The sequence below is a fragment of the Teleopsis dalmanni genome, unplaced genomic scaffold (assembly GCF_002237135.1).
Source record: "Teleopsis dalmanni isolate 2A unplaced genomic scaffold, ASM223713v2 unscaffolded_contig_0448, whole genome shotgun sequence".
Lineage (NCBI taxonomy): Eukaryota > Metazoa > Arthropoda > Insecta > Diptera > Diopsidae > Teleopsis > Teleopsis dalmanni.
The window spans coordinates 1-13783 of record NW_024031830.1 but is presented as its reverse complement, the minus strand read 5'-3'; the positions used below and the strand labels follow the sequence as shown (position 1 = coordinate 13783).

The 13783-nt window shown below is 33.4% G+C and overlaps 5 protein-coding genes across 5 annotated transcripts; 3 read left to right on the top strand and 2 right to left on the bottom strand.

Annotated features, from left to right (window-relative positions):
- Positions 1-2823: 2823 nt before the first annotated feature.
- LOC119663476 (histone H2A) lies at positions 2824-3198 on the top strand. Its single transcript, XM_038073085.1, has one exon. The coding sequence runs from the start codon at positions 2824-2826 to the stop codon at positions 3196-3198; it is 375 nt and encodes a 124-aa protein (XP_037929013.1).
- A 3178-nt stretch (positions 3199-6376) lies between these two features.
- LOC119663473 (histone H1-like) lies at positions 6377-7106 on the top strand. Its single transcript, XM_038073081.1, has one exon. It carries the CDS (start codon positions 6426-6428, stop codon positions 7104-7106), a length of 681 nt encoding a protein of 226 aa, XP_037929009.1. The 5' UTR covers positions 6377-6425.
- Positions 7107-8635: 1529 nt separating this feature from the next.
- Positions 8636-8947, bottom strand: LOC119663475 (histone H4). The gene has a single exon (XM_038073084.1). It carries the CDS (start codon positions 8945-8947, stop codon positions 8636-8638), a length of 312 nt encoding a protein of 103 aa, XP_037929012.1.
- Positions 8948-9156: 209 nt separating this feature from the next.
- On the top strand, positions 9157-9690 carry LOC119663472 (histone H3). The gene has a single exon (XM_038073080.1). The coding sequence runs from the start codon at positions 9253-9255 to the stop codon at positions 9661-9663; it is 411 nt and encodes a 136-aa protein (XP_037929008.1). The 5' UTR covers positions 9157-9252; the 3' UTR covers positions 9664-9690.
- Positions 9691-10749: 1059 nt separating this feature from the next.
- Positions 10750-11184, bottom strand: LOC119663474 (histone H2B). Its single transcript, XM_038073083.1, has one exon. It carries the CDS (start codon positions 11167-11169, stop codon positions 10798-10800), a length of 372 nt encoding a protein of 123 aa, XP_037929011.1. The 5' UTR covers positions 11170-11184; the 3' UTR covers positions 10750-10797.
- Between the last annotated feature and the right edge of the window lie 2599 nt (positions 11185-13783).

Here is a 13783-nt window from a genome sequence, read left to right as displayed (position 1 = left end):
ATTGGAGGTGACTTCAATAGTAAACACTACTTTTGGAATAACGCTCAAAACTGCATTAATGGTACCAGATTATACAACTGGTATATAAACAATTGTATTAACCTCAATATTAATCTTGTTGCCCCCAACGAGCCAACACGCTTCAATGCGACACTCGACTTTTTCTTCACTGACAACTGTCTCTCCGACATGATTGGAAATACTTCAGTCGTTGATGGCGTTGCTGACCATCAGGCTGTTGTTTTACCTCTCACAGGCTGTAGAGCCCTCCTATCTGCCCCTCGTACGTATTTAAATTTCGCTGCCACCTGCTGGGACAGCTTCAATTCCACTCTTGACAGAATGATTTCCTCCCTTGACCTTCCTGTAAATAGGAACCTATCACCTAATGAAATTGACTGTGTCACTTCACAACTTGAGAGCATTCTTTCTGCAACTATCGAAGAGCATGTCCCACTGACCCTTCTTAAAAAGTGCCACCAGGTTCCTCTTGATCCTCTTACTGTTGATCTAATCCAACGTCGCAAAGTTCTTCGCCGTAGGCTATATCGCCTCAGGCAAACTAACTCTCCTCGATTTCAGCTCATGCGAGCTATAATTTCCACTCTTGATAATATCCTTACCCAAAGGATCAAGTTGGCTAGAAATAATCATTTCAATGCCTTAGTTCGTTCTGCTAAATGCGACTCTGATGTCTTCAAAAAAGTTAAGCAGATCTGTGGCATTAAAAAAGTCACTCCTGACATCACCATCAATAACAGAAGTTTTTCTGATGACTCAACCAAAGCCAATATATTTGGCGAAACCTTTGAGCTTTATCATAAGGTCTCCCTCGGTGATGGAAATCCAAATTTCAATACAACGGTCTGCAATTTTGTCCGAGACCATTACGAAAACTTCGGACAAAGCATTACTAACTTCAGCACCAGCTACCCAGCCAACAGTGCTAATACTCTTGACCCAAACGGGTTCATTACTCCATCAGGTCTCTTCACCATCCTTAAGTCAAAAAGACCTAAAAAATCTTCTGGACTGGATAGAATCTCCAACCACGCTATGCGAAATCTGTCTCCTCTCTTTTTTTGCACATGTGCGATTATCTTTAATCACTCTTACAACATTGGTCACTTTCCCAGGCCTTGGAAGAGAGCCATTGTCATACCTGTCCATAAAAGCGGTAAGCCTCATACTCTCCCCTCAAGCTACCGTCCCATTTCCTTACTTAGCTCACTAAGTAAACTTTATGAATCATTCATTGCTAGTCAACTTAAGTCCCACATAACAGAAAAACGACTTCTCCCGAACTTCCAATTTGGTTTTCGTAACAAAACCTCAACCACAGACGCGCTTAGTATTTTCCAAAGTGATATCTGTGTAGGTCTCTATAACTCTCAACCCACCGTGGCTGTGAGCCTAGATATTGAGAAAGCTTTTGATACTGTTTGGATTGAAGGCCTTGTCTACAAGCTCCACCAATACAATTTCCCCCCGCTCCTTTGTAGCATTGTCTACCAATTTGTGTCAGGAAGAAAATTTATGGTTCGTGTTGGTTCTAGCCTTTCTAGGGAATTCCTTGTAGCAGCTGGTGTCCCTCAGGGTTCTGTACTTGGTCCCATACTCTTTAACATCTACACTTCAGACATTCCTATCCCTCCCCCAAATGTCAAGCAGCTCTGCTTTGCAGATGACTGTCTAATATACTCCAAATCGTCTTATACTCCCAGGGTCTCTAACTCCTTAAACCAGCATTTAGGAAATCTTTCTTGCTTTTACCATAAGTGGAAGCTCAAATTAAACCCCCTCAAAGTCTCTGCCATTGCCTTCACTGGCTATGCACGAAATCGTCCAAGCAGTTATAACCCCTCTAACATTAAGCTTAAACTTAATGGGACCCCCATTAAACTTGTTGACAAGTTTAAGTACCTTGGAGTTATGTTCTCTCCCAAACATAACTTCATTCCCCACATCGATTATATTGTCAAGAATGTGTCCTTCCGCCATATGAGCCTTAAAAATGCGTTAAGACGCCACAACCAGCTAAATATTCAAGCAAAACTCTTGTGCTATAAACAACTCATTCGCCCTCTTTCCACCTACTCCTTTCCCATCTGGTCAGGCATCTCCTCGGCTCAAATGGAACGCCTACGTGCGTTAGAAAGAAAAATTCTCCGCGACTGTATAAATTACAAGCGCAAGCCTAATGGCAAACATCACCGTATAAATTTTGTTTACAAATCCGCCAATATCGAGCGGCTTGACGATTATCTATTGTCCCAAGCTCGTCGATACTTTACTAGGGCCCATAACCTCCCCCCCGACGTTCTGAGATCTGATCAGCTACCAACTGATCTGTTACTCGCTATGAGGCATAAACCTCCCCAGTTCCTATCCCTCCTCCTGGACGACATTGCCCAATCTCCCCCTGTAATCCCGTTTTACAACCGTGGTTACAGTAATCCCCTTCAACGTGTGTACTTATAAATAGCCCCTCAAACTCAATTTAAGTAGTATTCCGTCTCACCGTTTTCATTCTTCAAATTTCATGGCTTAGATATATTTACTATTGTAAATGTTAAGCCTTACTAGTAATTGTTTTCACTCCAATCGTTGAAACTGGAATGGGGTTCCTAGTCCTGGACCTTCACGGTCCCTTGCTTGGAATCTATTCTCTATGCATTCCTAAGAGGTGGTTTTAGTGGGTTCAAGTCTCACACTGTGGCTTTTGATGCTTTCCACCTACTGCAAAAAAAAAAAAAAAAAAATCATTAAAAAAAAATAGATCCAATTTTTATAAATCTCAACTACTAGAAACTCAACTCAACTATGTCTGGTCGTGGTAAAGGTGGTAAAGTTAAAGGCAAGGCAAAGTCACGATCAAATCGTGCTGGATTACAATTTCCAGTTGGTCGTATTCATCGATTATTGCGTAAAGGCAATTATGCTGAACGCGTTGGTGCAGGTGCTCCAGTCTACTTAGCTGCCGTTATGGAATATTTGGCTGCTGAAGTTCTTGAATTGGCTGGCAATGCAGCACGCGATAATAAGAAGACAAGAATCATTCCTCGTCATTTACAGTTGGCCATACGTAATGATGAAGAATTGAACAAATTATTGTCTGGTGTTACAATTGCACAAGGTGGTGTACTACCAAACATTCAGGCTGTACTTTTGCCAAAGAAAACAGAAAAGAAGGCTTAAATTATTTTATTTTATTTATTAAAATACGAATACATATACGTGGAGAATTAACTATCAATTAATCCGTCCTTTTCAGGACGACAAAATTTATTTTATTAAAGAAAATGTATTTCATTAAATCAATTGATATAAATATTGTACATACTATCATACCTACCCTACTAACTTACACAAGCCATACTTTAAAACACTTAACAATCAATCATTTCTTGCCTCGCCCTTCTGTTCCGTTACATTCCTGGAAGACCTTCATGAAATCGAAATCTTCGAAAATTGTAAATCAGCCTACATAACAGATAAAATACATAGCATTGTTAGTGTATAACTTAACACTGCGTTTTGCTACATAGTAATAATTTTTTTTTTTGTTTTTGGGCAGCAGGTATTAACCAGTTTTTATACATACGAGTGTGTATGCGTTCCAATTGACTTCCTAGAAATCAGGTTCGCTGTGCCACTATTTTTTAAGAATGCAAGTTTATTATTCAGGGTTAGATAATTGAAGTGTTACCTATTCAAGCGATCACATTATTTTTTTATTGATTCAAATTACAAAAATTTGTGAAAATAATTAAAATTTCACAATCCATTCACTCTAGCTTGATGTGGCCACCTTTTGTCTTGACTATGGCTGTGATCTTCCAGTATTTTGGCCTATTCCTGAATAAAAGCTTTCTTCAGCGTATCGAAACTGGCTTATTTTTTAGTTCTCAACTTGCTCTCCAAATTGGCCCAGCGTAACAACTCCTTTGCTCATTCGAGTTTAACTTTTTGTTGCTTTGGTGCAAGATCTTGTGCCTTGGAACTTTTAAAGCTTTACCTTGAGCTTATTTTGGAAAATGCGTCAGATGCTTCGTTCAGATATTATCGGTTCTTTGGCCATTTGATTAGTACTACGACGTGGATTTCGTTTAAGTCGAGCCTTCACTTTCCGAACCATTTTAGGCAATGTTGCTGTTTTTTTTTTTGTCCACCACTATAGCATTTGGTGACTCTGCCTGAGCTATTATAACGATTTAAGGTACGATACACAAACATTTTATTCACATTGAGATATTTGAGCTCAAGCACAATAGCTAGTTGTAATTTTCCAACCAAATATAATGCAATCACACTTATTTTTTAATTCCATTTCGAATAATATTAGTTCTATAAAACTTAGACGCAAATGCTTGTGGTAACTTGTAAACAATATAAATAGCTGTCATTCATATGAATTTGACGTAGTTGGCAATATCAGTTTGACAAACATATCGCTGTGTAATTTGTAACACTTCAATCGCCTAACCCTATATATTATTAAGAATCTTTTAATATTTATCATAGATTCGCGTATCAATAAATAGATACATAAATCTTCGCAGGTAGTATAATCTAAGTTACAATAATATTAATATTATATTTGTTACTAATAAAAATGTACAAAACAAATAACGTTGCCAGGCCAATAGCATAAAGTTTCATAATTACCTTTTTGAAATCAAGAACCTAATAATTTTGTGCCAAATATTTGTATTTATTATTAAATAAATGTGATACAATTATTAAAAAACATTAATATTCATAATATAAAGAAGGAAACATATAAAAAATAATTATTTTTCTTTTAAAAGTTTTAAAATTTATTTATTTATTTACTAAACATCTTATAAAATTTTCAAAATGGTAACACCTAATTTATCTCATTAGAAATTCTGGTATGTACCAACAATCGCTGCCATACCGACATAATTGACTATTTCCCCTAAATATACTCGAACTCGCACACGGCCTAAATGTTTACTATTATTATCATAGTTACTATTTCAATATTTTGGTATTGTAATATTTATTATTATAGATAAATTATTTAAAGGTAGAGTTTTTAAAATTTGTATCTGAATTAGTTTTATAAAATATTCTATATTTTATAAAAGATTTATGGCAGTAGATGGAAAACATCCAAAGCCACTGTGTGAGTCTTGAACCTACTAAAACTAGCTCTTAGGAATGACTATGGAAGATTGCAGCCGCAAGTTTATATATATACTTCAGTATCTATTTAAATGTTATCCATATCCATGTTAGTTTATAAAAAAATTCATCTTAAATTTTAACATTTTATGTCGTATATCACTCCTTATAAAAATGTTAGAATACGCACATTTAATTTTAATTTTATTTTAATTATAAAGTAATAAAAAGAACATTTTTTTTAAATATACATATTTAATAAAATACTTATAATAGTCAAAGTTAAATAATTAAATTATAATTATAAAAGAAAAAGTAAAATGATTTCATTCTTATATATTTTTAATCATGTATGTAGATATAATTTTTTTTTATGAATTCTATTAAGTAGGATACGTACAGTTGTTATTCGAATGATATTGAAAACTATAAATTTAATTGCTGATATGTTATTAATAACGTTTATATATAATAATTTTTCACATGATTAAAAATTATTTAAAACTTGTAATAAAATTTTAAAAATAATACGTATAGAAAATCTTAAAACATATCTTAAAGTAAACGAATTCAATGTAACATGTTAACATTATGGATGGATATCTAATCTCAAATAGACACTATTTGATATAATTAAAAGTGATAATCTTATATTCTAATTAAAATACAATATATTTATTTATAATTATTTCTATTAGTGCTTTGAAATTTTAAACTTTTATATAAATTGAGTTAATATTTCAAAATAGGATAAAACATAAGCATTCAAAATGTTAAAACTGACGTTTTTATGCATCTCGTGTTTTATTAAATTTGCATTTATAAATATATGAAATATATAAAACCATATATATAATTTAACAGAGAATTGAATAAACTATTTAATAAATAATTTAATATATAAATTATACAAAAGATAACTTTAAAATATTCTAATTTATTAACAAGTTCAACTATAGATTTACAAAATTTAAAGTTTAAACCAATTTTTATATATTTTATATAATTATAATTAGTATAAAAATGAATGTAATAAAATATTCAATATCTTCTTTACTTAATTTGATTTAAATAATTGTGTTTAATTTACTTGGTCTATTTAAAATTAATAATAAATGTTGAAAAATTTTTTCAAACTCAGTAGAAATATGTATTAATGAAAAATTTTTATAAATGCGCTCTTCTCGGCGCTTCGTACAAAGTGAGCTAAGCTACCATAAAAATGCGAAAAAATATTCATAAGTAAGAATATTACGGAATATTAAAAAGCAAATATGTCTGAAGCTGTTGCCGTTGCAAATACAGATTCTCCAAAGGAGATAACTGCCGTTCCTGAAAAGAAAGTTGCTGTTAAAAAGGCAACAAAAGTAAAAAAACCTTCTGCAGCTCCATCTCATCCATCAACACAACAAATGGTTGATGCATCTATCAAGAACTTGAAGGAACGCAGCGGATCTTCATTGTTGGCAATTAAAAAGTATATAAGTGCCACATATAAATGTGATGCCCAGAAATTGGCTCCATTTATTAAAAAATATTTGAAAACTGCTGTAGCTAATGGCAAATTGATACAAACAAAAGGAAAAGGTGCATCTGGTTCATTTAAATTATCAGCTGCTGCTGCTAAGTCTCCTAAATCGTCTGTCGAGGGTAAGAAAAAGAAGGTGCCATCAGGTGTTACGAAGAAGAAGGTTACTGCATCATCTGCAGGTACTAAAAAGTCAAAGGCAAAGGTATCTGGAGAGAAAAAACCTAAAAAATCTGCGGCAGCTAAGAAGAGTGTTGAAAAGAAAAAAACTGAGAAAGCTAAAGTTAAAAGTGTTAAAAAGATTGGATCTGTTAAGGCTAAGCCAGCTAAACCAAAGTCTACTTCTACAAAAGCTAAAACGGCCGCAAAACCTAAAAAAACTGCCGTTAAAAAAACATCAGTCAAGAAAACTGCTGCAAAAAAATAATTTTAAAAATCAAACTTTAAATTCATCAAAACAGCCCTTTTTAGGGCTACAAAATATGTGTAAAAAGAAGATAAGAAGATTCATTATTTATTTATTTATTTATTTATTTTATAAAATGTTTTAGTATATGGTATACCTATTGCGTTTATTAATGATCGGTCACTAAAGATTGAATAATCACCTATCGAAGTTAGGAATTCAATCCAACTCAGACTGCAGATACTGTAGAGAAGAGAGAAACTGCATACTATGTGCTTGGGTAGTGCCCACTGATGCACAAACGGAATAAACACCTAGGAGGGTATTTCATGGATCATAAATATTCAAGACTAGGAAAGATGGACTTTATATTGTCTTTCATTAAAGAAAACGGACTTGGAGAAACACTCTAACCCGAGTAATGGGCACAATATACCTTGTAGGTCACAGTGCACGATCATTTCTTTTAATAATACCTCATGAATAATATGAAGAAATTCTTTTATTCTGTAATGCGCTATAAATTTAATCTCTAATAAGCAAACAAAAATTCTTTATGCATTTAAAAAAATTATATTCTCTTATTTAGACATTATGTGCAATACTTCACATCATTCTTAAGTTAATAAATATTTATCTTATTCTATTATATTTAATATCCAATTATTTATTTATTATAGTAATGACCATAAAATATTATATATCAAAATATGTCATTTATTTGATGAAATACTCACTTGTATATATTTTATTCACTTAATTTCATTTTTAAATTCTATTTTAAATAAATAAAAATAGTGGTTTATGCTAATTTTATTTATTATTATATAATGCTTCTAATTACACTTGTTAATTTATAACTAACACACCACACTCGGTACTCACTTGCAAGACGCTGCAAATTACTTAAAGATAACTTTAAAATATTCTAATTTATTTCAATAACAAGTTCTTTTATTTCTTTTCTTTATATAATATTGTCATAATTCACTTAATTCATATACGAATTTTTTTCACTTTCATTTTCCCCGGAAGCAGTTTGCTTGTTGAACACTTGGATTTGGATTTGGATTAAGATTAAGATTCAGATTCAGTGTGAGATTTGAATTCACTAAAACCACCTCTTAGGAATGAATGGAGAAAATTTTTGCACCATTGTGCGGAAACTTCAAACTGCAATATCTAACAGTCCGCAAATTACTCATATACGTCAGTTCTATTTATCTTATTCTATAAAAAAATTGAATGAGAATTATAATTAAGCCCGTAAGAAGCTAGTCCACATATATACTGCTAATGTAACAAAGAAATTGAGAATTATAATAATAAATATTTTGTACATTGTTAAACTGATCATTTTAATTATAAATTATACTCGACAGACATCAACCGATCAGGCTAATAATAAATTTTATTTTTTTATAATTTTAGAAAAATACCAACACATATATATGTAAATTTATCTCTTTAAGTGTAAGATTATTTGGGTCCTGAAAAGGACCATTGGGCAATATATTATTGCATTATTAAATCAATAATTGATTATTTGCTTAACCTCCAAAACCGTATAAGGTACGGCCTTGTCTCTTTAAAGCATATACGACATCCATGGCTGTAACAGTCTTCCTTTTGGCATGTTCTGTATATGTAACAGCATCACGGATCACATTTTCCAAAAATACTTTCAATACTCCACGAGTTTCTTCATAAATCAAACCAGAAATACGCTTAACTCCGCCTCGGCGAGCTAAACGTCTGATAGCTGGTTTCGTAATACCTTGGATGTTATCACGAAGAACTTTGCGGTGACGCTTAGCACCACCTTTTCCTAATCCTTTGCCACCTTTACCACGACCAGTCATTTTGTATTTAAATTTTTATAGATATGGTAGAACCGTTCGAATTCAAATTCAAACAATAAATGAAGTGACGACAGATGATTGACGACTATTTATAGAAAATATAAGCACTACGAAAGATATGAAAAATATTGGGTAAAGCAAAACAAAACATAAGAAAACAAAACAAAAAGAATAAGCAATATGAGAAACAATGAATGTTAAAACATGTGAATAGTTGAAACAGAACATCCAGGTATGATGAGAAAATTGAGCTATTCAATTGCGCTATTTTTTAAAATACCATATTGTAACATATCTCATAAATTATGGCTCGTACAAAGCAAACTGCTCGTAAATCGACTGGTGGTAAGGCACCACGAAAACAATTGGCTACCAAAGCCGCACGTAAAAGTGCACCAGCTACTGGAGGTGTGAAAAAACCACATCGTTATCGTCCAGGAACTGTAGCTTTACGTGAAATTCGTCGCTACCAAAAGAGTACTGAACTCTTGATTCGCAAATTGCCATTCCAGCGTTTGGTCCGTGAAATTGCACAAGATTTCAAAACTGATTTACGTTTCCAGAGTTCTGCTGTAATGGCTCTTCAAGAAGCTAGCGAAGCATACTTAGTGGGTCTTTTTGAAGATACTAACTTATGCGCAATTCATGCCAAACGCGTTACAATTATGCCAAAAGATATTCAATTGGCTAGACGTATTCGTGGAGAACGTGCTTAAGATTGGAAGCAATATAATTTTATAAATATACAAAAATCGGTCCTTTTCAGGACCAAAATTATATAAAGAAAAGAGATAAATAAAAATGACATGACTTATCCAGGGTTTGAAATTGCTTGACTATTTTCAATTGCTTATTTTTGACTATGAAAATAAAATAAGCAAAATGTAAATGTAAATGTAAATGCAACAATTATAATAGTAAGTTTATTCAAAGAAAAGAGATAATGATAAATTATATCATATAGATATAGTATAGACATAGCTATTAGAAGTAGCATAATATATATTAATATGTATATGTATCATATGTATACTATTATTAGTATCATATAGTATATCATTAGACATAGAATGTTTCACGTCATAACATTTAATTGAATCAATATGTTTTATTTTTCTTTTGCTGTAAGCAGAAAGCATCAAAAGCCATAATGTAATGTAAATGACTTGAACTTACTAAAAGAACGTTTAAGGAATGAGTTGTTAAAGAGCTCCCATGAAATTGTATGTTTTCAAATTTAAAGCACGAATGCAAATATAGAATATATCAATTTAAAAGCGATGATAGTACTAAGACTGATGATAAGGATTAACACTCGTTAATTCAAGAGTTAACTCTATTTAGCAGGTTATATTATCCATGATCAAAAAACTGTAAGATCGTCAAAACTGACAGAAATTAATTTGTTGATTGAATCATTTATTCACTAACAACCAAACGATAGCTGATAATTCATGAAGAGACTGTCAAAGTTTTTTTTTTTTTTTATTTTTTTCTTCTATCAGTAGCCTTTTAAAAGAAATATCAAAAACAAAATATGTATCATATTTATATTATTATTATGTTGAGGCTAGTTGAGTCAGTGCACTTGAGCACTTTTACTTTCTATTAACAATAATCCTTGTCTGGATTATTGTTTATAACTTTATCAGATCTGCGTACCTCCCCGAGGAGCTTGCAACCATTCTGAGATTCAATAACGCGGTATTGGTAAGCCTGTCAGTTTTCGTAAATAATTTCAGGAATCTATACATATTTATAATATAGATAAATTATCAACTCAATTGAATATTTTTGTGGCCCTGAAAAGGGCCTTTTGAATAAGTGGTGTTTGTTTGATATAACGCAATTTACTTGGAACTAGTATACTTAGTGACAGCTTTTGTTCCTTCACTAACTGCGTGCTTAGCCAGTTCACCGGGAAGTAAAAGACGAACAGCAGTTTGAATCTCCCGACTAGTAATGGTGGAGCGCTTATTGTAGTGTGCTAAGCGCGAAGCTTCAGCAGCTATACGTTCGAATATGTCATTCACGAAGCTGTTCATGATGCTCATGGCTTTCGATGATATACCAGTATCGGGGTGGACTTGCTTTAACACTTTATAAATGTAGATAGCATAGCTCTCCTTCCTCCTGCGCTTCTTCTTCTTATCGTTTTTGGTTATATTTTTCTGAGCCTTTCCATCTTTTTTGGCTGCTTTTCCGCTAGTTTTTGGTGGCATGATTTCTGATTTTAAATTTTAATCGTCGATTTGGGGCAATTTCCGTTTCTATATAAACATTTTTCAAACGAAAGTTTAAAGCAATTTTTTATTTTAAATTGCGTTTAGAAAAAGTATATGAGATAATTTGTCGGCATCATTAAAAAAAAATGAAAAATGACGGAAGGATCATAAAAGACACTTCATTCAAGTCGTTGTTAAGTACGGTTGTGTTTTTTTAGTGCTCGTGCTAATTTTCAACTCGCAAATCATTCATTCGGCAATTATAGTGTAAAGTGAAATTAAATTCAAACTCGCGGTAGAGATATGTTAGTGAAATTCAAAATAACAAAATAAGTTAATAAAAAAATAAAAAAATTTTGTACCTGAATTTAAAGTGCAGTGCATATCGTTTACCTGTAGTGTGGTTTATTAAATAAGCAAACAATCGCCAAAGACGATTCAATTATTGTGTATACCTGCAAGGGAAAAAATAAAAATAAAATAAGGTTAATAAGTCATTACAAAATCGAAAGAGACAATAGTAATAAAGAAAGGAAAATAAAAACAAAACTAATTATTTAAAAAAAAACAAAAGAAAAAAGTGTGTCTTTAAAACTATATTTTTATAACAAGCAGTCAAAGGAAGTTTTGTGCATACCTGTTAAAAAAAGGTATCCAATCAAAAATAAAAAATTTTTTTTTTAAAAATTGCTTACTGGTGAGTGATTCATTTTTGTGAACTTATTAAACAAATTGAACATTAATTTTGAACATTATTAAATTTTGTATTTTGTGCTTATTTATATATATTATATATATATTTTTATGCACACTTGTATATGGTATTATATCTTTTAATTATATTTTAAATTAATTTTCTTGTATTTTCGTTCTGTCCGTCTGCATACCTCCTGTTCCTATGGATGTGGAGGGTGTAGGTTCAAATAGCGCCAGTAGCTCTGAATCGGAGCCTGACTCCACTATTAAACGGCGCAAAACATCTTCGCCTAAAAAAGATGAAAAAAACATTAGCTACAAAAAAAAATTTTTAGTCCTTTCTAAAAGGTTCAATGAAATTGAAAAGCTTTATCAAGCTATTTTGCATGAAAATGCATCTCTAAAACAAATGCTTCACGCTGATTACTCTAGCGATCTAGAAGTTGATCCTCAAGAAGAAGAGATCAGTACTCCATCTAGCCTATCGGCTACTACAGCCACTCCCGCCTCTTCTGATGCTGCTTTCGCAGCAAATTTCCCAGCTCTTCCAGTGCCCAAATCTAATGGTATTTTAACTAATGCTCCCATTCATACTACTACGACATCTGCCGTTCGTCTTACTTCCTCGCGCCCTTTGCCAGCGGCTGCCAAAGATAGTGGCAACACGGCCATTCCTCTCCCTTCAAGTATGCCAACTAGTGGCAAAACTCCCCCAGCTATCACTGTTCGTGATGTTAATATCAAAGAACTTCGCAGCAGCATCAAAGCTGCTCTTCCCAACTCTGCATACGAGTTCAAAGCCATTAATGGTAAAACTTTTCGTATCCTTACTAAATGTAAAGATACATTTTACAAAATAAACGCGGTCCTTAAAGACCTCAAAATTCCGAGTTTCGCTCCCATTCCTTCAGAAGACAAGATAACCCCTGTTCTTTTGAAAAATTTCCCTTCCTCATTTGATGAGGAAGATCTCAAGGCAGCATTAGCTACGGATTTACCTCAGTTCAGCTTCACTCGTGTTGCTAAATTTAGGCCTCCAGGGCGCTTCATAGCTAAGAATCCTGAGAGATATAACTCCACAATTTGGGAACTTCACCCAGCCCCTAATATGGACCTTCTTATGCTGCTTAGCATCACCAAGCTTCCATCATTAAATCTTATTGTTAAATTTGAGCGCAAAGCTCATCTTGAAGCGCCTCAGTGCTCAAACTGCCAGCGGTACTTCCATACCGCCAAATTCTGCAACTTTCCCTCTCGTTGCGTCCGTTGTGGTGGCTCGCATTCTAAAGGGGCTTGCACCCTTCCGCCTAAAGCCTTTGATCCAGTAACAAAGCAACAAATCCCGGAGACCCTTCCCAAATGCTGTAACTGTGGTCAGACTGGCCACCCAGCAAATTACAGGTGCTCTAAATTTAAGGAGCTTCGTGCTTCTCGCAATGCCAAATCTAAAGCCTCAACGGCTGAAACCCCTAACCGTCTTCCGACTAATTTTGTCAAGCCTGGTTCCTCTTTTGCTTCTATGGCTGCGATTTCTAGTGCTCCTCCGCGCACTGTTGCGTCCTCTGCGTCCGCTGCTCAGCCTCTCAATCCAAAAAAAATTGTCCACCCTGCTCCAATTAATAGCTCTCATAAATCCTCTGGCACTTCAGGCGCAAATATTGGCTCTCATATGCCTGATATTGAATCATTGTTTTCGTTTGCTTTAAGTATTAAGCAACAATTTTCCACTCTCACCTCACAAGTAGAGCGTAAGGCCTTCCTCACTCGTAAAGTATTTGAGTTCGTTTTATATGAATAATCTTAAGATTATTCTTATAAACGTAAACTCTCTCCGCTCAGAGCTTAAGCGTGAAGTTTTTCAAAACTTTCTTACGCATAGTAAGCCTGATGTTCTCCTTGCTGTTGAAACCAGAAT

Bases quoted from the DNA above. Each gene is read 5' to 3' on its own strand.
- LOC119663476 (XM_038073085.1), top strand. From the start codon at position 2,824: ATGTCTGGTCGTGGTAAAGGTGGTAAAGTTAAAGGCAAGGCAAAGTCA.
- LOC119663473 (XM_038073081.1), top strand. From the start codon at position 6,426: ATGTCTGAAGCTGTTGCCGTTGCAAATACAGATTCTCCAAAGGAGATA.
- LOC119663475 (XM_038073084.1), bottom strand. From the start codon at position 8,947: ATGACTGGTCGTGGTAAAGGTGGCAAAGGATTAGGAAAAGGTGGTGCT.
- LOC119663472 (XM_038073080.1), top strand. From the start codon at position 9,253: ATGGCTCGTACAAAGCAAACTGCTCGTAAATCGACTGGTGGTAAGGCA.
- LOC119663474 (XM_038073083.1), bottom strand. From the start codon at position 11,169: ATGCCACCAAAAACTAGCGGAAAAGCAGCCAAAAAAGATGGAAAGGCT.